Source organism: Lethenteron reissneri, chromosome 1 (genome assembly GCF_015708825.2).
Source record: "Lethenteron reissneri isolate LAM-NWPU_2019-01 chromosome 1, ASM1570882v1, whole genome shotgun sequence".
Lineage (NCBI taxonomy): Eukaryota > Metazoa > Chordata > Hyperoartia > Petromyzontiformes > Petromyzontidae > Lethenteron > Lethenteron reissneri.
The window spans coordinates 3,230,412-3,254,187 of NC_083779.1; the positions used below are offsets into that span (position 1 = coordinate 3,230,412).

At 45.6% G+C, this 23,776-nt stretch overlaps 1 protein-coding gene across 5 annotated transcripts in view; it reads left to right on the forward strand.

Annotated features, from left to right (window-relative positions):
- The window catches only part of LOC133347898 (phosphatidylinositol 4-phosphate 5-kinase type-1 gamma-like), a 62,814-nt gene extending 39,593 nt beyond the window's left edge, over nucleotides 1-23,221 (forward strand). For 2 of the 5 annotated variants that reach the window (XM_061560674.1, XM_061560743.1), the window contains exons 8-17: nucleotides 2,401-2,627; nucleotides 3,418-3,501; nucleotides 4,025-4,073; nucleotides 6,322-6,406; nucleotides 8,396-8,560; nucleotides 10,028-10,181; nucleotides 13,207-13,375; nucleotides 15,139-15,207; nucleotides 19,695-19,748; nucleotides 22,544-23,221. In XM_061560674.1, coding sequence (XP_061416658.1) covers nucleotides 2,401-2,627; nucleotides 3,418-3,501; nucleotides 4,025-4,073; nucleotides 6,322-6,406; nucleotides 8,396-8,560; nucleotides 10,028-10,181; nucleotides 13,207-13,375; nucleotides 15,139-15,207; nucleotides 19,695-19,745 — 1,053 coding nt within the window. In that variant the 3' untranslated portion in view covers nucleotides 19,746-19,748; nucleotides 22,544-23,221. The remainder of the gene's footprint in view (nucleotides 1-2,400; nucleotides 2,628-3,417; nucleotides 3,502-4,024; nucleotides 4,074-6,321; nucleotides 6,407-8,395; nucleotides 8,561-10,027; nucleotides 10,182-13,206; nucleotides 13,376-15,138; nucleotides 15,208-19,694; nucleotides 19,749-22,543) is intronic. The other 3 variants (XM_061560832.1, XM_061560915.1, XM_061560933.1) reach the window with 3 other exon arrangements.
- Nucleotides 23,222-23,776: the final 555 nt, after the last annotated feature.

Genomic DNA, 23,776 nt, shown 5'->3' on the forward strand with positions numbered 1-23,776 from the left:
TGATGAAATAACGTGTGGGTCTTTCCCACCTCTTCCAAGATGATTGCGCAGTGTGAAGGAGTCGTCCAACATTCCCTCCTCTATCTTGAACTTCCTCTAGTTGCAGGTCCCTCCGCCAGCAGCGGCTGGTACGTATGCACATTGAACTTCTTTTGCACCGTACGTAGCCAACCGTGCTAATCGGCGGTGCAAGGAATTTCAGGGTTGCTCCTTTACCTTCTCTTACCTTGACCGCACACTTACATGTTGGCTGCTATCCAGCTTTGGCCAGTGAAGGGGGATGGGGGTAACACAAAAACAGCCCCACCCACCCACCCACCCACCCACATGGCCACATGCTCTGTAAGCCCATTATGAACAAGTGGTTAGGTTTGCAACGAGTACACGCTGCTTGCAAAAAAGCAGATTATCAATGTTTGGTTGTTTTGTTATTCCGTAGAGGGATTACACGTGCGGCTATTAGCACGGGGTGCTCCCACACACACATACCCAGTGCTGTTGAGTGCCAGATTTGTGCAAGTGATGATGTAACAGAGGTCGCAAACGGGTTTTGATTCTTACCCGTACCCGGCCGCACCAGGGTCGCAAACGGGTACCCGTATTCTACCCGTACCCGGCCGAGTACGGGTAGGGTACGGGTATCGGGTACCTGATTGCGACCTCTAGGATGAAGCCATGTTGCAGGCGCGGGTGGGTTGATTCTCGGAAATTGAATTGTGAGAAGAGACAAGACGTTGGGAAATGAGTGAGAAACAGTTACTCACCAGTGACTCACGGTCTACCTGTACCCGGCCGCACCAGGGTCGCAAACGGGTACCCGGTATCGGGTAGGGTACGGGTATCGGGTACCCGGTTGCGACCTCTGTGATGTAATGATGCATGTGCCCTTGTGAAAAAAAGAGCTTATATCCTTGGGAGGTGAAAAGAACTACGCATTTTTTGAGTTTGTGTAACAGCGCTAATGTTGTCTTAGATTCGCAATGCTTCTTTGCGAAGGCAGAGGTAGCGTTACACGTGGAGGAAAGCTTAATGATGTTGGGTTTTTTTTCCCGGGCTACCCAATTATTCAAATAATGGGGTACATTTTTTACCAGGCCATTGGGTTCATACTCTCCAGTAATTAGATTACAATGGGGTGGGGTGGGGAGGAGAAATTATGGACCTCTCTACTTGCGTGTGCGGCTGGACGGGAGGAGACAATCAAACTATCAGAGCCGATGCTGGACAGGACGTCCCCATCGGCTTCCACCAAACCGGCACTGACCAGCGTGTTGTGAAGTATGGTCAAACAAACCCCCCCACGACCGAAAGGGGTCGGGATAACTTAACTTTCCCCAGACAGTGTTCCCACGCAGTTTCTCATCCAGAGTACTATCCTAACCATGTGCGTGCACACTCTTCCCCCAGTGCCCGCCAGCCCGCTAAACTTTTGTCTAAATGTAGCATGACCGTATAACCCGTTTCCCATTCCAATGACGTACGTGTACGTCATCGCAACGGAATCGGAAGAAAATCTCAAATAAAATAACTTCATCAATACCAAGGCTCCCACAAGGCCATGCAGGAGGGCGTGTGGCACAGTTTTACCGCCAGCTGTCATAGAGTGCGGTCGTGTCGCTACAGTTCTTTGCGGTGAGTACACAATGTCTTTTAAAAATAGCAACGGCGCTATGCCTCGGTAATTAAAATTAACGCTCAACCGCTTGCACGTTCCGATATTCATCGGTGAACGGGACCCACCCTGCAGCTTGAAGACGTCTCGGAAATGGAAAAGAGGGATAACAGCGAAACCCACGGAAAGGAAAGTGCTCGATACTTGGTGCGTGACATTGTCAGCTCGACTCAGGAACCCAGCTCAACGCTGTGGAATGCGGTAGACGTCATGAAGCAGACGTGTGCGGTTACGTCACCAACGAGCACGTGCGTTTGGGCGTGTGCGTTGATAATGCAGCCAGTAAAACTTTGCCTCCTATAGTAGGACAGCAGTGACTGCTCGCCACCCAAGACCAAAAAGCTCAACTTACTCACGTGGCAAAGTTAATGAGTCTGAATGAAGATGCAGAATAAGAGTTGTAGTTTTTACCTGCCGACTGCTTTATTTGACGAGACTAAAAATCTACTTAATGGAATCCACAGACTTGGACGACCACTAAAGTGACGTAGCTTGTCGACGACAAAACCAAGACTTTGACCGAAAAAAAACAATGCCGACCGCATTAGCCGAGGAATGCAAACGCGCCTGACACCACGTCACGTGCAGGTGCTCGGTGGATTATAACGCCGCAGGATCGCGAGAGGTGGCGGCGGCGGTGGCGGCCACTTCGGGGAAGGCCTCCATCCAGCAGTGGATCGACCGTGAGCGCCGACGGTGACCTCATTAAAGTCCGGTGTCCGTTGCAGGTCCTGGAGAGCTTCAAGATCATGGACTACAGCCTCCTGATCGGTGTCCACAACCTCGACCAGGCGCAGAGGGAGCGCGACGCCGAGGGGCTGGTGATGCCGGGATTCGGCTTGGGGGCCTTGGACCCGCGCAGGCCCCCGGGGCAGAAGGCCCTCTACTCCACCGCCATGGAATCCATCCAGGCCGAGTCGCGCACGGGAGCCACCACGCACCAAACGGAGGACTGGTGAGTCGGTGGACGCACGCGCGCACACCGCGCGCGCCGCGCAGGGCTGCCAAGTGGTGTCGCGCACAGCACACTGGGCTGGTGAGTGGTATGTCACTCGCCCAACAGAGGAATGGTGAGTGGTATCTCACTCACCAAACAAGAGGGCTGGTGAGTAATGTTCATAGTACTGCTTGTTGCTGTCCACTTGCTTTCTGATCCTTTAGGCCTGTGCTCACTAACCGTTATATATGTGTGTATATTTTAAAAAAAACCTTGCACAAACCACATCCCCCCCCCCCCCCTCCTGGCAATTTGCCCCATCGTGAGTGATGGGAGACATTGGTTTTGCTTTGCCCGTAAATTGGACGGCGAGGAACATTCGCCGGCACATAAATCGGAGCCTCTTTGTTTGTGGCAGCTGGTAATGATTTCTATTGCGCTTGGCCCGTGTTGTGCGCCGTGCGTGCGGACGTGCTTTTCTGCAGAGTGGCATCGGTTAGCGCGCTGCATTGCGCTACGAACCTGGTGACCCGAGGTTCGGTTCCCGCTAACGGCCAGCACCAGTGACGATTGTCTTAACCGGTCCTGGCCCCCACCCCCCTAGGTCGACTCTGCCTCAAATGATTAACTGGTGCGGTGTGTAGTAAACATCGCCACTCAGGGAGACAAAGGCGGTCGGGCGTGGTGCTGGCCACCCCCCCCACTCCCTCGTGTGCCGTGCCGGCCTACACAGGTGCTACTCGCTAACAGCACTTGCCCCAACAGTCTGTTAAGGCTACACGGGGGGTCTTTGTTTTGTCTTCTGCAGCATGGGAGGAGTTCCAGCCAAGAACAGCAAAGGGGAACGACTTGTCCTTTACTTGGGCATCATCGACATCCTTCAGTCTTACAGGTTCGTGAGAACACGCCAATGAGAAAAACAACCAGATTTCGAACAGCGTTCAAATCAACCACGCGTTTTTATCATAACACTGAATAATAGTAATGAGCATTGTTGTGTAGAATGTACGTCAACAACCCTAATAAAGCCTTCTTCACCGATCGGTTCCTCTACATGAAAAGCAAACTTTTTTTTCTTTACACAAAGGGCTTTCGTTATCACAGGGCGACACGACCACACTCTGACAGCTGGCGTCAAATTGCCACACGCCCTCCCGCATGTCCTTGTCGGAGCCTCGGTGAACCGATCAAGTTATTTCGTTGTTTCTTCCAATTTCGTTCTGGTGACGAACGCGTACGTACACGTACATCATCGGAACGGAATGGGAAGTAAGACTGATGACGTATAAATACGTCATCAGAATTGTAAAGGGTTAAGTTACTAAATCTTGCGGTTTCTCCGCTTACGGTTAAACTGCTTGCATTTTATGGAGTTTGCGAGACCAAACGTTGTCTGCCCCTCCCTCCCCCGTCAGGTTGATCAAGAAGCTGGAACATTCATGGAAAGCATTGGTGCACGATGGGGTGAGTCAATCGGTCGATCTTTATTCCGTGCGCCAACGTCGCCCTCAATGAAGGAAGGCATCCGGTGCGCGTGGGAATGGAACGGGAGCAGTACGGAGAGTGGAGGGTGGGGGGGTGGAGCAAACAGGAATTTAAAATAAACCCCGTCACGCCGTCGGCAGCTAACACCGACTGAGCAAAATAGAATAAAAATACAATAAAATGTTCCACAATAGAGGTTTGTTTTTGGTGGGTTGGATCGCGTAATTATAAATGTGTCGTCAAAGCCGTCACCGCCAGACACAGCCAGTTAGTGAGGTTTGTCACCACGTACACAAAACGTGGCCAATTCGTTACTATACTCTTTAGTTCTTTCGGTAAAGTCACTTAGGTAGAAAAAATAAAGGATCACGACGTTTCGATCGCAACGCAAGCAAATCGTCAGCAGGTGTGACAACCACAGCAAGAAAAAAATTGTCCCACCCGATGACGATTGCTTGCGTTGCGATCGAAACAGTCGTAATCTATTTAATTTTTTCTACCTACGTGACTTTACCGAAAGAACCAAAGAGTATGGAATTGCTGCAGTCATGAAAGCTTCAAATCAAAATTCGTTTCGAGTTCAGCCCAAACCGGTGTGCTGGAGAGTAAACCCACAACATTTATACAATTTTACTCTCCAACACATCGATGTGCTCAACTGGGTAACGGACTGGCACATTTTGTTAACGTGACAAACCTTATTAATTGGCTGCGTCTGGCAGTGGCGCGGATTACACTGATATTCACGTGATCTAACCCATAATATTGGTCGCAAATGCCTAGGTATTAAACCAAAATGGATTGAGTCAATCATTGGTGGATGGAAGGAAGAGGGGGGGCCTATCATCCCCCCCCCCCCTGACCCAACCCCTCACAAGACCCTGACAATTGGTATTTTCTCAATATTTACCAGCGAGATTGCATTCCCCGTCCTTTATTATTAATGTAGGGCCCTGTTTAGAAAAGCTTAACTTTTAACCCTTGGATTCCACCTCTGGAGTAGGCTTGACTTTTTTTTTTCCCCATTAAAAAAATTATCTGCAGATATACCGATGTGTTTCATCGGCGTCTTCTCACGAGATGAAAAACAAAAGTTACGTTGAGCGCTCACGGTGATTTAACGTCGAGTCCTGGCCATGGAAGGTGGCATCGCAAAATATCTGTCTCTCGTGCGTCTGTGCGTGCGCGCATGAACACATCTGGGTGTGTGGGGAGCGGTAGTGTAGCGGTTAGCGCGCTGCGCTACGAACCCAGCGACTCGAGTTCGATTCCCGCTCACGGCCAACACCAGTGACGATTATCTGAACCGGTCCTGGGCCTCCCCTAGGTCGACTCGGCCTCAAATTAGTACCTCGTGCGGTGTGTTAAACATCGCCACTAGGGGGACAAAGGCGGTCGGGCGTGGTGCTGGCCACCCACCCCCTCGTGTACCGTGCCGGCCTTCATAGGTGCTCGCTACCAGTACTTTACCCAGCAGTCTTTAAAGACTATATGGGGATTCTTTGTCTTCGTATCTGGGTGTGAAATGTATGCTTGTTTGTGCACACATTTGTGTGTGTTTAGGATTGAGTTGTGCATGGGGGTATGTTACATGCATACGGTTTGTCCTTGTAGTGTATACACATCTGGTAATGTATATGTGCGTGCGTGTAATGAAACATTCATGCTGGCCTGCCTATAAATCCACTCTGGGTTAAATTAAAGTGGAATGTTTGAGGAGCTCACTGATCCTTAATAGATCTGGATCCATTCCCATCGGTGAACTCCTCCAACAGGAGAGGCTGTCTTCTTGGTTCTTTCGGTAAAGTCACGTAGAAGGGAAATAATAAAATAATAAAAATAAAACATAATAAAATAATTCTCACGACGTTTCGGTCACAACGCAAGCAAACTGTTTATAAAGGTTTGGTTTACCTGAATGGGTGTGAAATGTAGGTGTGTGTGTGTACATCTGTGCGAGTTGAGAATGGTGTGTTATGGGTGTTATATTGCGTGTGTACACATCTGTGTGTTTAGTAGTGCATTACATCATAATGTAATTTGTTATCATGCTTAACATTGTGTATGCATACACTTGTAATGTTTTTGATCTGTGTATTATATGTGTGTGTGTGTATGTGCACTTCTGTGTGCTTATGGCTGTCTTGCGTGTATTGAATGTGTGTTTAATGTACGTATGTACGCGCGCGTGTGCGTGTGTACGACTTTTTTATGTGTCTGCGTTTAGGACACCGTTTCGGTGCACAGACCAAGTTTTTACGCCGAACGGTTTTTGAAGTTTATGTGCAATCAAGTCTTTAGGAAAACTCCATGTAAGTAATATTGCCTTGCACACACATTTAATCCGCACATGGTTGTGTTTATAAACGTGACGAAGCACATCTTAAATAAATTACAGCACCGTATGTTTTAGAAAGATTTTACACTTCCATCCGCCCCTCGCCTCTTTATTTTTTTTTATCAAAAGTGAGCTTGGGGCATCTCATAATCTGGATTATTCATGCCACACCGATTACATGACCACCCACCCCAGAGCACAGAAGACCCCAGAATAATCTGCGCGCAGTCATCATCATCATCATCACAGCCTTCCCCCGTTATTCGCGAGGAATACGTTCCTCAGATGGCGCGTGAATAGCAAATTTCCCGGATGATGATATTGCCCCTACGAAAACCTGTCTCTAAAATGAATTGCCTCAATTAAATGCGTTAATAAGCTATTAAATACGTGGAAATGATCATAACGCAAAAATCTGAAAATTGGTAAATGCAAATAAATATTAATGATTATACGTAAATGTTCAAGTATCTCATCACTTTATCTCACCACAATAGCACGCTTCGCTAAATACGGTGCGAAATAAGTTCTATATACATACTTTATCACGTAACGTTACCTCGTCACTTAACCTCGTCACTTTCTCACGTCACATTCTGTCTCTCATCGTGTTATCCTGTCACTTTCTCTCGCTGTCGACGCACTCGTGTAGAGTTCCAGACGCGATTCGCGGATAGCCAAAATCGCGGACCGCGAATGACGAGGGGTATGCTGTACCGCATTCTGCAGATTATAATTTTTTTTTTTATCCACGGCACCCACTCTATACATTTCGTTAACTTTACATTTTACACCCTTGTCTCCCGCTTTCTCTGGAGCGTATTTTCTAAAATTACCCTAAAGTTTTTGTGGGGTGTGCTTCTTAACTTTCCCGGCGTCTTTCATAATCCGGAGAATGCGGTCGGCTCGTCGCCGATGGTGTGCAAATGCCGAAGAGCCCCAGTGAATCATCTTCTTGGTTCTTTCGGTAAAGTCACGTAGAAGGAAAATAATAAAATAATAAAAATAAAACATAATAAAATACAATTCTAACGACGTTTCGGCCAGAATGCAAGCAGCCGTCCTCAGGTGAAGAACAGGTCTGTCGGAAAGACAGCGTCTGACAAGCAGCCGTGCTCAGGTGAAGAACAGGTCTGTCGGAAAGACAGCGTCTGACAGACCTGTTCTTCACCTGAGGACGGCTGCTTGCGTTGTGGCCGAAACGTCGTGAGAATTATATTTTATTATGTTTTATTTTTATATTATTTCCCTTCTACGTGACTTTACCGAAAGAACCAAGAAGATGAATCCTTGCAGTCACGAAAGCTTTAAATCGAAAAGCCCCAGTGAACTTTCTGAGCTTTGCAAAAATTCCCGACGGGCAACCCATTTGTGTCTGTGATTAGTGCCCGGCTTACATTTTCACCGGACGCTGCAGCAGCTTCAATCCGTTTTACGTACGGAAGCGTGCTGGCGCGGCGCAGTCTGTGCCCGCCGCCGCTATCTTTTAGCGGTTCACGGAAAGAGGAACGAATGGAAAGCGGTTTGACGCACGACCGGAAACGATTGTTGCCCCGGGGGGGGGGGAGGCGGGGAGGGAAGCCGTCTTTCCTCGATATAAAAATACGTTCCAAGTTCGTCCGCCAGTGTGCTCTCTGGGCCTGCGGTTAAAGGAATGGTCCCGATCTCGTCGGTTGTCGGAAGCTAAGCAGGTTTGAGCCTGGGTAGCGTTTAGAAGGGGGGGGGCGAGCATTCTGCACAAACGGGTTGCCGCCTGGTGGGCAGCAGAGGGAAGTACAGCAAAGCCCATTGTTGTACTGCAATTCCATGCCCCCTAAAGCCCCGTTATGAACAAGCTCCCGATCGCAGAAAAAGCCCCCTTTCTGCCAGCGGTGGCGGTTTCAGGGGCTTGCACTGCCCCGCTGTTAACTTGTTAACTTGGCATCCGCCGCCCCCCCCCACCCTCCTCCCGTGCCGTCGCCAGCGCTGAAGTCGTCGCCGTCCAAGAAGGGGCGTGGCGGCACCGGCCCTCCGCGGCGGCAGACAACTGTGACCACGGCGACCTCCATCACCGCCAGCCAGCCGCTGGACGAGAAGGAAGACAAATACTTTCGTGGGGCCTCCAGTCTTCCCAACCTGGACGATGAAGGTGGTGTTCTATCCCCTCCTCCTTCCGCGCCCGCCCGCCATATTTCTCCCGTGTTGTTCATATTTTGTTTGTTGCGGTTGCACCCGACTCGAAGAGCCGCATGGCTCACTGGGCGATACCTAATAAATGAAACTTGTGTTTAATTGTTTTTTTTACTGGCAATTCCGTGCCGGGCCCACGCTGCGCCCTCTCGCGCTAACGGGCTGGTTTCTTCCACTGGCTATTTCGCCGAGCCGAGCCAGAAGCGTAACTGATAACACTGGTCAACAACAAAAAAAATTCTGGCCTGGACTTTTGCAGCTGTTTTAGACTAATTTCAGGGTGCTGATTCCAAATCTGATCTCAGATTTTCTCTATCACATCTCATTTTTATGCTATCGGCATACCCCATTTTCATTGATTTTACCCGAAATTAACTCTGTCACTTATGATTGCAAGTTGTTGCGAGTCAGTGACTGCTTTAGTGTTACAATATGGTGCTGTATTTTAGGATGGTGTGTTTATAATATCATTTAAGTAGATATCCACATTTATTTAATATTTTTCTTCTGCAGTTTTTATTGAAAATGCAATATTTGATATCTCAAAAAAACTGATGTGATAGACAAAAACTGATGCCAGATTTGGAATCGGCACCCCAAAATTACCTTAAAACCGTTGGAATACCTTATGTCAGAAAAAGTGTGTTGACCAGTGTAATTAATTGCCGGGCCTCACAGGACAATGGAGGCATCTAGCTCATGGCCGATCCAGGACCCCAGGGGTGACGCTGACAAAACGTTCGCTGCTGCGTGTGTTGCGAGTTGGCACACCATGAGGCCGTATCTGTCTTTGTCAGCACCGATGAGGGTTCCGATTGTCAGATGGCGACACTGGTTGTGTGTGGTATGCCTGTTGGACTCCTTTCGCACCGTACGTAGCCAACCGTGCTAATCGGAGGTGCGGGGTGAAGGACAATTAAATTATTACAAAGAGCAGTTCTAAAGAAATTAGTTTTCAATCTAGATTTATAAGTGCATTGCTCCAGTTGCTTTCTAATATGCGAGTGAAGAGCATTCCAGACGGCCGCGGACAGTGCATCTGAAAGCCCGCGATGCGGTGGCCACCGTCTTTGTTCGACGGTTAACCAAAAGCCGCTGCGAGCATGACCGGAGTTCACGTGATGTAGTTCATTTGTGGCAATCACGTATGTAATGAGTGCAACCGTATAATGTACTCGTTCATGTTGTATGGTTTTTTTTTGCATCGTACAGACCCAGCCGTGCTAATAGGTGCAGGGGAAGGACATCAAACTAAACACAAAAAGCGATTCTCAAGAAGTGAATATTCAATCTACTGCTCCGTTCTATTGACAGTACCAATGAGAGTTGTGTATCAAATTGGGGGCAATAGTTCTGTGCTTGACACTGCTAAGCTGCTGACACTGTTGTTGTGTTGTTGTTGTTGTTGTGGTGCTGCTGCTGCCAGGTCTGCCACATGGTCGACCGGACATTCTGCCCAGCACCCCTCCATCGCTGGAGGATGCCACCACTGCCTCCATCGCCACCACTCTGTCCTCCACGTCGCTGTCGGCCAGCGAGCATTTCCCAGTGGAGATCGCGCCCACACACCCTGCCAACCGGTAATATACAATGTGTGAACCGGAATCAGAATTAAAATCTTATTTATCCTGGAGAAATCCGATGAGCTGTGAAGCTTTTGAAAAAAAATTTTTTACAGATGTCCAGTAGGGGCGGGTCACAGAGTTACAAAAACAAATCGTATTTTTAAAAAACGACAGTGCAGAGTATAGGGAAGGTGAGCAAATCACTAGAAATTAATGAGTAAATTAACATACAAAAACTAAACGGTTTTTATTTCATGATCTACAAGTCCACTGAGCTATTCGTTATTTTTCAGAAGCGACCTGGCCACAAAAGCTCAACAAAGTGGCTTATCATGTGCAAATCTATAGCAGCCAAAAATAATCTATATACCGCTTGCAACATGCGCTAATCTGGTCTCACGCACGCGCACACACACCAGATTATAAGCCACCCATCTCATTCCCACGTGCCGCTATCCAGAAGCCGTAATAACCATAACCTCGCGGTTGTTATATGACGCACCAGCAACATTTGCTTTAAAAGACGGGGGCGGGTGAAAAATGCACGTCTTGATTTGGATAGGTTTGTCAACTTGGGGGGTCATGCAGCGCCCTTTCATTATTCTGAATGGGAGGCAGTGACGTTTTTATTTAAAGGGCACAGATGCCGCCATAGGGGACGCCACGAGATGGGACGTCTGTGGCGCACGCAACATGCGGTTGGCTTCGAGTGCTTCGCTCTGCAAATGAAACGGCACCGAGCCTCAGAGACGCTCGACAGACGGACGGGCGAGTGCGTGGAGAGGAAAATGGGGTGGAGCGTCATCGGTTTGAAGTCTGGCTGTTGATTTTTCAGCGTTTAATTCCATGTTATATTTCTGTATTCAATTACCTGGTAAGGGTTGGTGGCTTTGTGCGAGACAGATGGTGTTTGCTGTTGACAGTGCTGTGCAAACTGCCCAGCCTGATGCTGAGTGGAACAGCGCTGAGGTCAATGTGCTGCCGCTTGGCAAACATGAGGGTGGGGGAGGGCGAGGGGAGAAGGGGGGGACGCTCTGCATTCGTCCCAATACAGTACGACTAAAATATCAGCTATGGAGGTGGCCAGGTGGCTCAAGAGGTCAGAGCCTTGAGCTCACACCGCTGAGAACCCCGAGTTCGAATCCAGGAAGCCCAACCCGTGTAGCGATTACATTTTTTGTTCTAATTCTAGATTTGAAGCTTTCGTGACTGCAAGGATTCATATTCTTAGGTTTTTCGGTAAAGTCACGTAGGTAAAACATTAAAATTTATAAAAGTAAAATAAAATAAAAATCACGACGTTTCGGAGGCAACACAAGCTTCCGTCTTCAGGTGGAACCGTCACAGCCACGACAGCTGTATCAAGTAAATGAGAGATTGCAGGAGCTACCACTCCGTTTATATAATGGTTGGAGAAGGGGGGGGGGGGGTAAGGGCCAAGTGCAGCACACTTTTTATTAATATGGTAAGGTGAGGCTTAAGAGGGTGAGCCTTTGTTATGGAGAGGTGCGGTTTGTGACTCAAACTGTGACAAGGAGACAACCACTAAACATGATAAACCTGTAATAGTTGTCTGTCAAATAAGATGGGCAAATAAGTGTAGTTAAATCTTTTTTGTATGGTTAATCACATCTTTCCAATGATTACTCAGTTTGTAACCGTCATCACGGTTGAAATTATGTCTGTGTTTGTATATTTGTATGGCTTCGTGTACAAACCTTTGATGACCTTTTTTGTTCTAGATTTGAAGTTTTCGTGACTGCAAGGATCCATACTCTTTGTTTTTTTCAGTAAAGTCACGTAGGTAGAAAATAAAAATACAATTTAAATGAAAAGCTTACTACAGTAATTTTGCTGTAGCAGTTCCACCTGAATACGAAAGTTTGTGTTGCCTCCGAAACGTCGTGATTTAATTTAGTTGTTTTTTCATTTTTATTTTATTTTTATTTTCACCTACGTGACTTTACCAAAAAAACCAAAGAGTATACATTTTTTGTCTCAGCCCCTTGGTCACCAACCCCGTCAACATAAAGTGTTTGGGCACATCCAACCTTTGCCCAGTGCCTTGCCAAGTCAGGCTGACGCTGCTCCAGGATGCACGGCTAGGTTTTGTTTTCCACCCTGCAGAATGCCAAGCCGCTGACGTGCCACACTGCACTGCGTGGGCAGTGCGGCGTCTTTGACGAGCGTGGGCGATGCCGTGATGCTGCGTTTGAATTAAGTTTAAAAAAAACTAAACTATTTTTTTATTTCACCAGGAAAGGCCCACCGAGCGTCTTAGCTTCTTTTCCAGATGCGACTTGACCACAAATGATAGCCCGACGAAGTGGCTTATCATCTTGATTTAAAGCTTTCGTGACTGCAGGGATTCATATTGTTGGTTCTTTCGGTAAAGTCACGTAGAAGGGAAATAATAAAATAAAAAAAATCTATAACAATAAAAAAAATTCTAAAGCAATATTGTTTAATATTTCTTTTATTTTATTATTTTCCTTCTACGTGACTACACCGAAAGAACCAAGAATATGAATTCCTGCAGTCACGAAAGCTTTAAATCGAAAAATAATAAATGATGATTGCTTGTGTTGCAATCGAAACGTTGTGAGAATTTTGTTTTATATTTGTATTATTTTATTATTTCCCTTCTACGTGACTTTACCGAAAGAACCAAGAATATGGCTTATCATCGTGTGGAGATTTATAGCAGCCGTATACTCTGAATGCGCGATTCTGGTTGGACAGGCCTCTGGGCCTACCTTGGCTCCTCCCACCCTCAACCAGTATATATACAAATACTGTGTTCTTGGAATTTCTCTCACTTGATACAGCTATCGTGCTGTGACGGTTCCACCTGAAGACGGAAGCTTGTGTTGCCTCCGAAACGTCGTGATTTTTATTATATTTTTTATTTTACTTTTATTAATTAAAATTTTTTACCTACGTGACTTTACCCAAAAAACCTAAGAATAGGCCTCTGTGTCTCTCTCGGACTCCTGATTGGCGAGCGAACGTGCGTTTGTTGCTGTGCCCGTCCGTACAGACGAGTGGTGATGCCGGAGGAGGTGGAGGTGACGATCGAGAGCGGAGCGGAGCCCGAGAGTGCAGACCCCCCCGGCGCGGCCAGCTACAGGCCCCATCTGTTAAGGGGGGCCCCCTCCGCCACCCCCCCACCCGACGGACAGGATAGCGACATCTCCGAGGTTTACTTTGTACGTTCGCCACACACGGGGTGGGGTGTGGGGCTAGGGCTGAACGAATTGGGGAAAATATCTGATTGCGATTTTTCTGACAGATATTGCGATTTGATTTGCGATTAATTTTGACTGTCTTTGTGAAACTGGCACTATCCCAGCCACACCAGAAGATGTGGAAGATTTTAGCGGGGGAAAAAAAAACTGTGTTTTTATTTAACCAGGGAAGGCTTCGCTGAGCTATGTAACTCTTCTTGAGAATTGACCTGATCACAAATGATAGCTCAACCAAGTGGGCTTATCACGTTGAAATGTATAGCAGCCAAATACTCTAAACGCACGTTCATAAATGTGGAGGGAAAAACCAGAGGACCCGGAGAAAACTCCACCCGACTACGGGGGCGAACGTGCAAGCTCCAAATAATCAGATGCCACGGTGTGGCAAGTTTAAGGGGCTCTTTATGCAAAAGGCAAGTGGGAAACACTGGTCAAAAAAATAAACATCCATTGATGCCTTTAGGGTTATTGTTGCGATTTATCAAACCATTTCCTGGTCCATTTGTATTGTTATCGCTTATTGGGAGGAGCAGTCGCACAATGGTTAGCGTCGCACTGCGCTATGAAACCAACGATTCTCGGCCACGGCCAAACATCAGTGTGGCGAGTGACTGTCACAGCCTGTCGAGGCGTTCATCCAACAGTAGATTTGACAAATGGTTGTCAACAAACAATCGCTCAATCTAGATTTGAAGCTTTCGTGACTGCAGGAATCCACGCTCTTTGGTTCTTTCGTTAAAGTCACGTGGGTATAAAATAAAATCAATCGCGACGTTTCGATTGCAACACAAGCAATCGTCATCAGGTGGGAAATCACAGCAAGAAACATTTTTGCAGCCCACACGCTGGTATGGTTTGTATCAAACACGTGTTTGCTGAGTAACATTGATCTGCAAGAAGCCAATGGTCGATCCACTAAACATTACTACGTGTGCGCCTTTTGGCGTCATCTGGTCGAACACCATATGAGACTAGGCTCCAAAGAAAGCTGTCTCTGGTGTGGACCAATCCGTTTCAAAGACAATGCATAAATTATCAGAGTATTGTTTTTTGTTTGCATTTGACTGCAAGTATTGTGGTTAATGTAAGCATGATTCCTTGCGAAAGGTGTCAGTTTTGTTGCCAGAAAAAAAGGGGAAAACCCCTATTAGTATATTTTGGTACTGGCAAAGGAGGTCCCATGATGTAGCTGCTCACCCCGAGCTCTCATTACTCTGGTAGTGCGTTGTCTTTGAACTGTGCGCCTTTTGGCGTCATCTGGTCGAACACCATATGAGACTAGGCTCTAAAGAAAGCTGTCTCTGGTGTGGACCAATCAGTTTCAAAGACAATGCATAAATTATCAGAGTCTGGTTTTTTGTTTGCATTTGACTGCAAGTATTGTGTTTAATGTAAGCATGATTCCTTGCGAAAGGTGTCAGTTTTGTTGCCAGAAAAAGGGGAAAAACCCTATTAGTATTAATACGTGATTTAACAGTGGCTGGCCTATGGAATCGATGATGCCTACCATAGGAATGTGGAATTTCCACCACTAGCTCTGGGCAGAAAATTAACACCGCTGCGCCACCGACACACTTTGGCTGTTGATTTAACAAGCGCGTACCGACTGTTTGTTTCGTTATGATCTGCTGCTGCCGTTTTAATTTGCTGACATAACCCGGCAGAAGCACAGCCATGCATCCGCGAATTGAATTTAACCCCCCCCCCCCCCATCCGCTTGACAGTTTTCTCATGGAAAGCAGTGGATTTGCTCTCCTCTGTTGCGCAGAGCGGTCTCTTATAATCAGAGTAAAGTAAGTTTGTGGTATCAGCATTTGGTCCATGGTCTTCTCGGCCACTGGACTATATCTGCTTGCCACCTGCTGTAGTTAGCGTTTCCACTCTCCCCACCACCCAGCTGTACTGAACCTGCGTGTGTCTTCTAGCTTAGACGGCTTTTCCCAAAAGAACGTAGGTTCCCCCCCCCCGCCTCCTACTGTCGTTGCATGCAGATAGACCCTGCTCGTATCAGAACCACCTCCTCAAAGGAATTGTTGGGATGCCCGCGACGATTGTTAATGCTGAATAATAATAATATGGATGCGGTGAATTTCGATTTAAAGCTTTCGTGACTGCAGGGATTCATCTTCTTGGTTCTTTCGGTAAAGTCACGTAGAAGGGAAGTAATAAAATAATAAAATTTAAACATAATAAAATAATTCTCACGACGTTTCGGCCATGACGCAAGCAGCCGTCCTCAGGTGGAGAACAGGTTTGTCGAGAAGACAGAGTCTCTGTTTTACGTGACTTTACCGAAAGAACCAAGAAGATGGATGCGGTGGTTCCCAACTTTGTGTTTCTAAGTTGTTCATGGGTCAGGGTCCCTGAAAGGCTAAGGGGGGGGGGGGGGGTATAGTAATATGTTTTTACCCTTTTATCTGGCACCAAAACTGACACCTTTATACAAGGGATCATGTTTGCAATAACCACCACACTTGCAGTCAAAATGCAAACAAAAAGAGACAACGCTGATAATGATATGCACTGTCCTTGAAATTGATTGGTTCAAACATGATCCCTTGTATAAAGGTGTTAGTTTTGGTGCCAGATAAAAGGGATAAAACCTATTACTATATTTTGCTACTGGCAAAGGAGGTCTCATAATGTAAATGTTTACCCCAAGCTCTCAATGCTCTGATAGTGCGCTGTCTTTGAGTTGTACGCCTTTTGGCGTCATCTGGTCCAACACCATGTGAGACTAGGCTCTAAGAAAAGCCTTCTCGGGTGTGGACCAATCAATTTCAAGGACAGTGCATACATTATCAGAGATGTCTCTTTTTGTTTGCATTTTGACTGCTTGTGTTGTGGTTATTGCAAACATGATCCCTTGTATAAAGGTGTCAGTTTTGGTGCCAGATGAAAGGGTTAAAGCCTCTTACTATATCTTGCTACTGGCAAAGGAGGTCTCATAATTTGGGGGGGGGGGGGGGGTTAGTTTAGTTGTCCTTCCCCCGCACCTCCGATTTGCACGGTTGGCTCCGTACGGTGTGAAAGAAGTTCGAACAAAAGAAAAAAAGAAGCTAGAGACGAAACAGTCGGGCAGATGGACAGAGTCATCGTCGTCGGCAATACCCGAAGGAATCGCCAAGTGAAGTTCATGGGAACGGCAACGAGAAATAAAACGGTGGAGACGCCACAGTGATTTAGAATGAATCCCCTCTCTTCTCAACAGGCACTCGAATTTCGATTTAAAGCTTTCGTGACTGCAGGGATTCATATTCTTGGTTCTTTCGGTGAAGTCACGTAGAAGGGAAATAATAAAATAATACAATATATAACAATACAATTCTCACGACGTTTCGACTGCAACACAAGCAATCATCATCAGGTGTGAAATCAAGTCACGTAGATATAGAAAAAATAAATAAAAGAGAAAAAAAATTGCTGTGGATTTCACACCTGATGATGATTGCTTGTGTTGCAGTCGAAACGTCGTGAGAATTTTTTCGCTTTATATTTTTATCATTTTATTATTTCCCTTCTACGCGACTACCGAAAGAACCAAGACTATAGGCACTAGAATGTTGTCAAAGCGATGTCTGCAAATGTTGCAGTGGTAACATCGAACACAGGCAGCCGTGTGTATCAGGAAAGTGTTAAAGTATTTCAAGTTCAAGTTCATTTATTTGGTATAGCCCTGTGAGCCATTCGGCTCTTGAATCGGGTGCAACCGCAACAAACAAAAACCAAAAACATGAACAAGAAAACATCTTAAAATATTGCAAAAAAGCACCGTACACCAACACTGTGTATTGAGATTGGTGGGAGACGTGGTACAGGCTTTGAGACAAAATGCTTTTTTTTTCTCTCGAATTTCTCCCTTTTTATTTTAGCGGGGTGTCTATGAATGGATCGCCCCCGTGTATAATATATAATTGTGATTTGTACGTCACGTCTAAATGCAGCTACATCTCACCCCAAAAGTAAAAAAAAAAAGTTTGCAGTGCAACCCGGCAAATTACTTGCACGCATTATGATTTGTGTAAAAATATAATACTATACGCGTTGTCAATCTAACAGGAAAACTAAAAAAATGTGGATGCATGTTGTGTACACGTGATAAGCCACTTCGTTGAGCTATCATTTGTGACGAGTTCGTTCAGTGGGCCTTAGCCGGTAAAATAAAAATAGTCAACAGTTTAGTCTCAGCGGTAGAACGAGCGGAATGTGGCGAGTTCTCAAATCCTGGTGGCGCATTGGCTCAGCCCATCATGCCTTTGGCTAGGGCTGATAAAATACGAACCACTTTGTTGGAAAGTCAGCGGCGCTTGACTCATGGGAAGACTTTCCCCCCCCACGCCATAGCAAGGAGTTTTGAGGATAGTGGATCGCGTCTATAGGAGTAGACACGTGAACATAGCGTTCACCATGAAGCAAACTGCCACATGATCGTCAATGTGAACTTAAGATCGGCATTACGCAATTGCGGTCTGATCTTGCTATGAAGCTTTCGTGACTGCAGGAATCTATACTCTTTGGTTCTTTCGGTAAAGTCACGTAGGTAAAAAAATAAGAAAAAATATATAAATCACGACGTTTCGATCGCAACACAAGCGGTCGTCCTCGGGCAGTGGAACTGCTGAACCGGCGAGAGAGCTGTTACAACAAGAGGTTATTTACGTGGTGATGGGCAAGCAAGCAGGGTCTGAGCTGGAAAGGAATTCCATCCACGGACGCAAGCACGTCAGTTGTGTTGATGCGGTCTGCTTGGTGGACGAGTCGCTTGCTGACTACCGTTTGGGACGGCTTGCCCCCTCTGCCGTCGGAATTTAGCTAAAGTGAAACGGGGGGGACCACTCCATGTCCAGCGTAGAGACTGACTACTACCGCCATGGGAATGTGGGATGTCTTACCGGTTGGAGAATGCTCAGCTGGTGGAGATGAGCGTGGCGTTGCTTGAGGGGACAGTGGTTCTTAACTTGGGGTGCCCTTTCTGGAGGTGCGAGACACGGCCAGATTTTTTCAGAAGGTAAATCATCGAAACACAAATTAAGTACGGGCACTTTAGTACGACTACTTTGTTTCATCAAACCCCAATGTATTTATTAACATACTTTTTTTTTTACGATTGAGATCCAAAGGAAGGGGGGTGCAAGGCTACAGGTGAAGGTTAAGAACCACTGCTTTAGGGAGTCCAATCTAATCTGTCTCCCTTTCAATCTGTAAACAAAGCAGGTGGCTCGGAGGTCAGAGCCCTGAGTTGGGCCCCACTGGGATCATGGGATCCAAACCAGGCAGCCGCTTGTGATCAAACGGAGTGAGTCAATGTATCGGCCGGGTCACCGATTTGCTTTTACAACTCGTGTTGAAAAAAGTTGGGAACCACAGTCGTGAAAATTGTTCTTCCGGAACGGTGTGTGCTTTTTTTTTGAGTTGAGAATAATTCTTAGTTTATCCAGGAACTTTTCACCGAGTCTCAAGACTCATGTTCAAGAGGGGGGGGGTTGTTGTAAATCGGTATTGTTTGGCTTTGTAACTGTTTAAAATGAACACGTTTGCACTTTGGGGTAAACCGGAGCACCTGGAGAAAACCCACCCCGTACAAAGGGACATGAAACTCTGGTAATCCGCGTAGACACATCAGAAACCTGCTTGCTGTACTGTAGTTGTCTTGCCACCTTGCAGCCCCCACCAGGTGTTGTTGAGTCTCACGAAGCATCTCCACAAAGCACTGGATTACAGGCGTGACACTGATAGCATGTGCTGTGCGTGCGTCTTATAATCTGGAGTGTCTTCTAATCACGTGTTGCCCGGTGAATGGCATGCGCAGAGCTGTTGTCTATTCTGGCCTCGCGTTAACATCGCCAAGTGAAGTGCATGGCAATGTCTTCTTGGTTCTTTCGGTAAAGTCACGTAGAAGGGAAGTAATAAAAAATAAAACATAATAAAATAATTCTCACGACGTTTCGGCCACAACGCAAGCAGCCGTCCTCAGGTGAAGACCAGGTCTGTCGGGGAGACAGCGTCTGAATGAAACAACACCACGCTTGGAGCGTATATTTAAGCTGAGTTGAGGACGGCTGCTTGCGTTGTGGCCGAAACGTCGTAAGAATTATTACGTTTTATTTTTTATTACTTCCCTTCTACGTGACTTTACCGAAAGAACCAAGAAGATGAATCCCTGCAGTCACGAAAGCTTTAAATCGAAAAATGCATAGCATTGGTAATGAGAGAAAGAAAAAAACCATAGAGACTCCCAACAATGATTTTTATAATGACCCCCTCTCTCTTCTCTCAACAGGCACTTGAATGTTGTGAAAGCGATGGCTGCCTCTGGTACAGAGGAACATAGAAGGCAGGTGGTCGTGTGCATCAGGAGAGCGTTTTAAAGTATTTAATAAGTCAGGGCATTTTTAAATCCTTTATATTAAGTTCACTTGCTTGCTTGCGCGCTTACGACCGTGTAAATCTTTCGGTCGTGTTTTAACCCACTTCCCGTGATCCAATCGAGCTGACATTTTGCACACAGACTCGTTGTGCGTGACAATTTATTTTCGTGAAAATTTTTTCCCAAAATTTTCAACATTTTAGGAATTTTTTTAAATATTTAATTACCAATTGCTTAATGGTGGCAGGCAATCATCTGACCCATAGGTGGCAGCCATCTCAAGCCAGAGGACGAGAGGACTCTAGCCGCCACGCATATAAAGGATTTATAGTGAAAAACTTTGTTTTTACGGGTTAATTTTTTACATTTGACGAGCAGCTACATCTTGCCAGTATCAAAATATCAGAATAGATTCCTTGCGAAAGGTTTCGGTTTGATGTTTTGAAATCTTAACACCTGTTTTATGGCCAAAAAGGACAAAACCTTTTCTTATATTACATTTGATGCTACATGAAATGCTGCTAAATTGCAGGTCCTTGAAAATAAAAATACTAATTTGACTCGTACGACAAACAATTCCACTTCGTGGCGAGTCAGGTTGGAAGGTGCTGCACTCTGTGGATCGGTGGCAACTTTAAGGAATCTCAGCAGTAGTTCTGTGATGTCCGTATCCGCGTGCCACATTCTAACAAGGCGTTACACTGTTCTGCGACAGATGCCAATGGATTATCACTCATGATTTTGACCTTGATAGCATGGGCGTGCGTCTTGTAATGTGGACAATTACATGAGTACGCATCCAAATAGTGGAGCATAACCAACACGGAACGATTTTTATTTGACCCCAGCTAAGGCCCACTGAGCAATGTAGCTATTTTATGGAAGCGACCTGGCCGAAAATGATAGCGCGATTAAGTGGCTGATGTGCACACATTTACAGCAGCCGAATACTCCTAAACGCATGGTATGGCTGGTTCAGTGGGTTGTAGAAACACGGAGTTCGTAATATGCGAGAAACCCATCTGCTGGACAATGAGGCAGTACAGCAAGTAGGACGTGAACCTGCCAGCGTGGTGTCTGCGTGTTGCCTGGTTATGTGGGTTTTCTGCAGGCATTTCAATTTTCTACATAGAATAAAAACGAAATAAAGAAGACCAAACATCACGAGTAGGACCCTCTTGAAAAGAATCTTGACTCAATGAGGGAATTTTTGAGTAAACAAAGATGTTTAGTAGTAGCAGTATTGTCCGTGTGTTGAACTTTCGATTTAAAGCTTTCGTGACTGCAGGGATTCATCTTCTTGGTTCTTTCGGTAAAGTCACGTAGAAGGGAAATTATAAAATAAAACATAATAAAATACAATTCTCACGACGTTTCGGCCACAACGCAAGCAGCCGTCCTCAGGTGAAGAACAGGTCCATTCAGACGCTGTCTTTCCGACAGACCTGTTCTTCACCTGAGGACGGCTGCTTGCGTTGTGGCCGAAACGTCGTGAGAATTGTATTTTATTACGTTTAATTTTATTATTTTATTATTTCCCTTCTACGTGACTTTAATGAAAGAACCAAGAAGATGTGTTGAACTTCTTCCGCACCGCACGTAGCCAACCGTGTCAATCATGTGTATTATTAGTAAGCGTGTGTATTCGGAACAATTGTGTGTCTTCTGGTGTTGCTTTGCAAAGTGCCATCTTCATATTTGCTCCATGGCCAATGTGCGTTGAGATTTTCACGGGATAGGATGCGGCGCGTTTTGTTTAATTGTAGCTGGCCAAATGTAAATTGGTGTGCAACAATGACGAGGTGGGTGGCTCTGTGAGCGGCTTATGCGTCAAAAGCAACGGGCCAGCCCCGCTGGGTTATGAAGCCGCCTATGATTACACCAGGTTTTGTCCAGTGTAGCGAAACTGGTCTCTTATCCTCGGCATCGGTGTGACTGCGCCAAGAGAATATGAAAAAATTGTTGGAATTTATTTGGTTAAAAAAATTAGAGGTCTCAGAATTATTTTCTTGGTTCTTTTGGTAAAGTTACGTAGAAGGGAAATAGTAAAATAATAAAAAAAATAAAACAATTCAATTCACACGACGTTTTGATTGCAACGAGAAAATGTTCTTACTGTGGTTTTCACACCTGATGCCGATTGCTTGTGTTGCAATCGAAACGTCGTGAGAATTATTTTATTATGTTTTATTTTTATTATTTTATTATTTCCCTTCTACGTGACTTTACCGAAAGAATCAAGAATATGAATCCCTGCAGTCACGAAAGCTTTAGAACTAATTAAAAATAAATTCGTTTGACCGCCAACTGGGAAATATCTCCAGCAGGAGGCAATGGCAAAGCGAGTTCCCCCCGTGCGTGTCGCTTAAAGGGATCTCAGAAATACTTCTGTGATGTCTCTTGTGCGCCATTCTCTCGACACGTGGATACAATACGTTGCTGCGAGTTCCGAATGGACCCTTCACTTTGTGGGACAATGCCGATGGCAAAGTTGTCGTGAAATCGGGAGCAAAACGAAATCTACTTTCGACACATGATCGTACCGTGGTTATGTTGGCGGCCTACTTTATAAATTGGTACTTGCCATGAGAATGTGGAATGTGCACCACTGGATCAGTATAGATGAGTACTGGCCCCAATGCTTGATTGAACATGGACACATTGGAGTGTTGGCGTTTGGTGACAGAGCTGCTGCTTGTTTAAATGTCATAGTCTTGTACGTCACTAAAATGTGTTTTTCCTGTGTGTTTTTCTCCTTCAAGTGAACTGGATGAAGAGGAAAAGTGCGAAATCTTGCGGTGAAGGATGGAACACAACTGTCATGCTTGTAAAAAAATGTTTCACATTTGTGGGAAATGCATAATTTGGAGTCATTCTATGATCGTTTAAAGAACTATTCTTGAACGCAGTATTTGAGAGGGGGAAAGAAAATTGTAGTAAATACTGAACCTTTTCTTATACGAATGGAACTATGGGTCTTATACAGATATTTTAATTGTTTCAGCTCTCGAGCAATGATTACAAAGTCTGGATCATTATTGTTAGACTTATATTTATGTTGACAGGATGCAATTGGTATTTCTTTGCCCAGGGATGGTTATATATTTATGAACATCTCATTAAAACAAACTTTTCATAGGCTGCTTAACTCCTTAGTAACTTTGGCTTTGTCTATATTAGACCAACAGTTTTTATTATCGGATGCCCAGTTTAGTTTTAAACATAGCTTCGCGTGAATGTTCTCGTAATCATCAATGCCTAGAGCTGTGTCATCACCGATGGTTGTTCTACCCTCGTTCCTTCTGCTGCCCTTGAGATGGCCATCTGTTCAAGGTCACCTGCTGCATAGTGCTGCTGTTCACGCAGCGGGCTATCCCAGGTTTGTCTTATAGTGGTGTAATTCTGATATTTTCATCTGTAAATAAAAGTCACAAACAATGTTCACGACGCTTTGTGTTTTTATTTTTGTGGTTGTTGAGGCCTGTGGGTCCAGTCGCCTGCGATGTCAGATCTGGGCAGTTGAAGCAGGGTTGGGCCTAATTCTAGATTTGAAGTTTTTGTGACTGCAATGATCCATACTCTTTGGTTCTTTCGGTAAAGTCACATAGGTAGAAAAAGAATAGATCACGACGTTTCGATCGCAACACAAGCAATCGTCATCAGGTGGGTCAACCACGGCAAGAAAAAAACTGCTGAACACTTCGTCTGGATGGTGGCACTCTTTCGGCATACTTCAGCGATTGTTTTCGCTGTGGGGGTCCCCACCTGATGGAGGACGCTTGTGTTGTGCCCGAAACGTCGTGATTTAGTTTAGTTTTAATATTTTATTTTGTTATTTTCACCTACGTGACTTTACCGAAAGAACCAAAGAGCTGAGTTGAGCCTGCTTTGATTTCGAAATGCAATCGCAATGGGCTTTTGTAAAATTACAAAAAAATTGTCAAAGGAAGTTTATTGAACTGGTATAGGTAGTACTCTTAGGTTCTTTCGGTAAA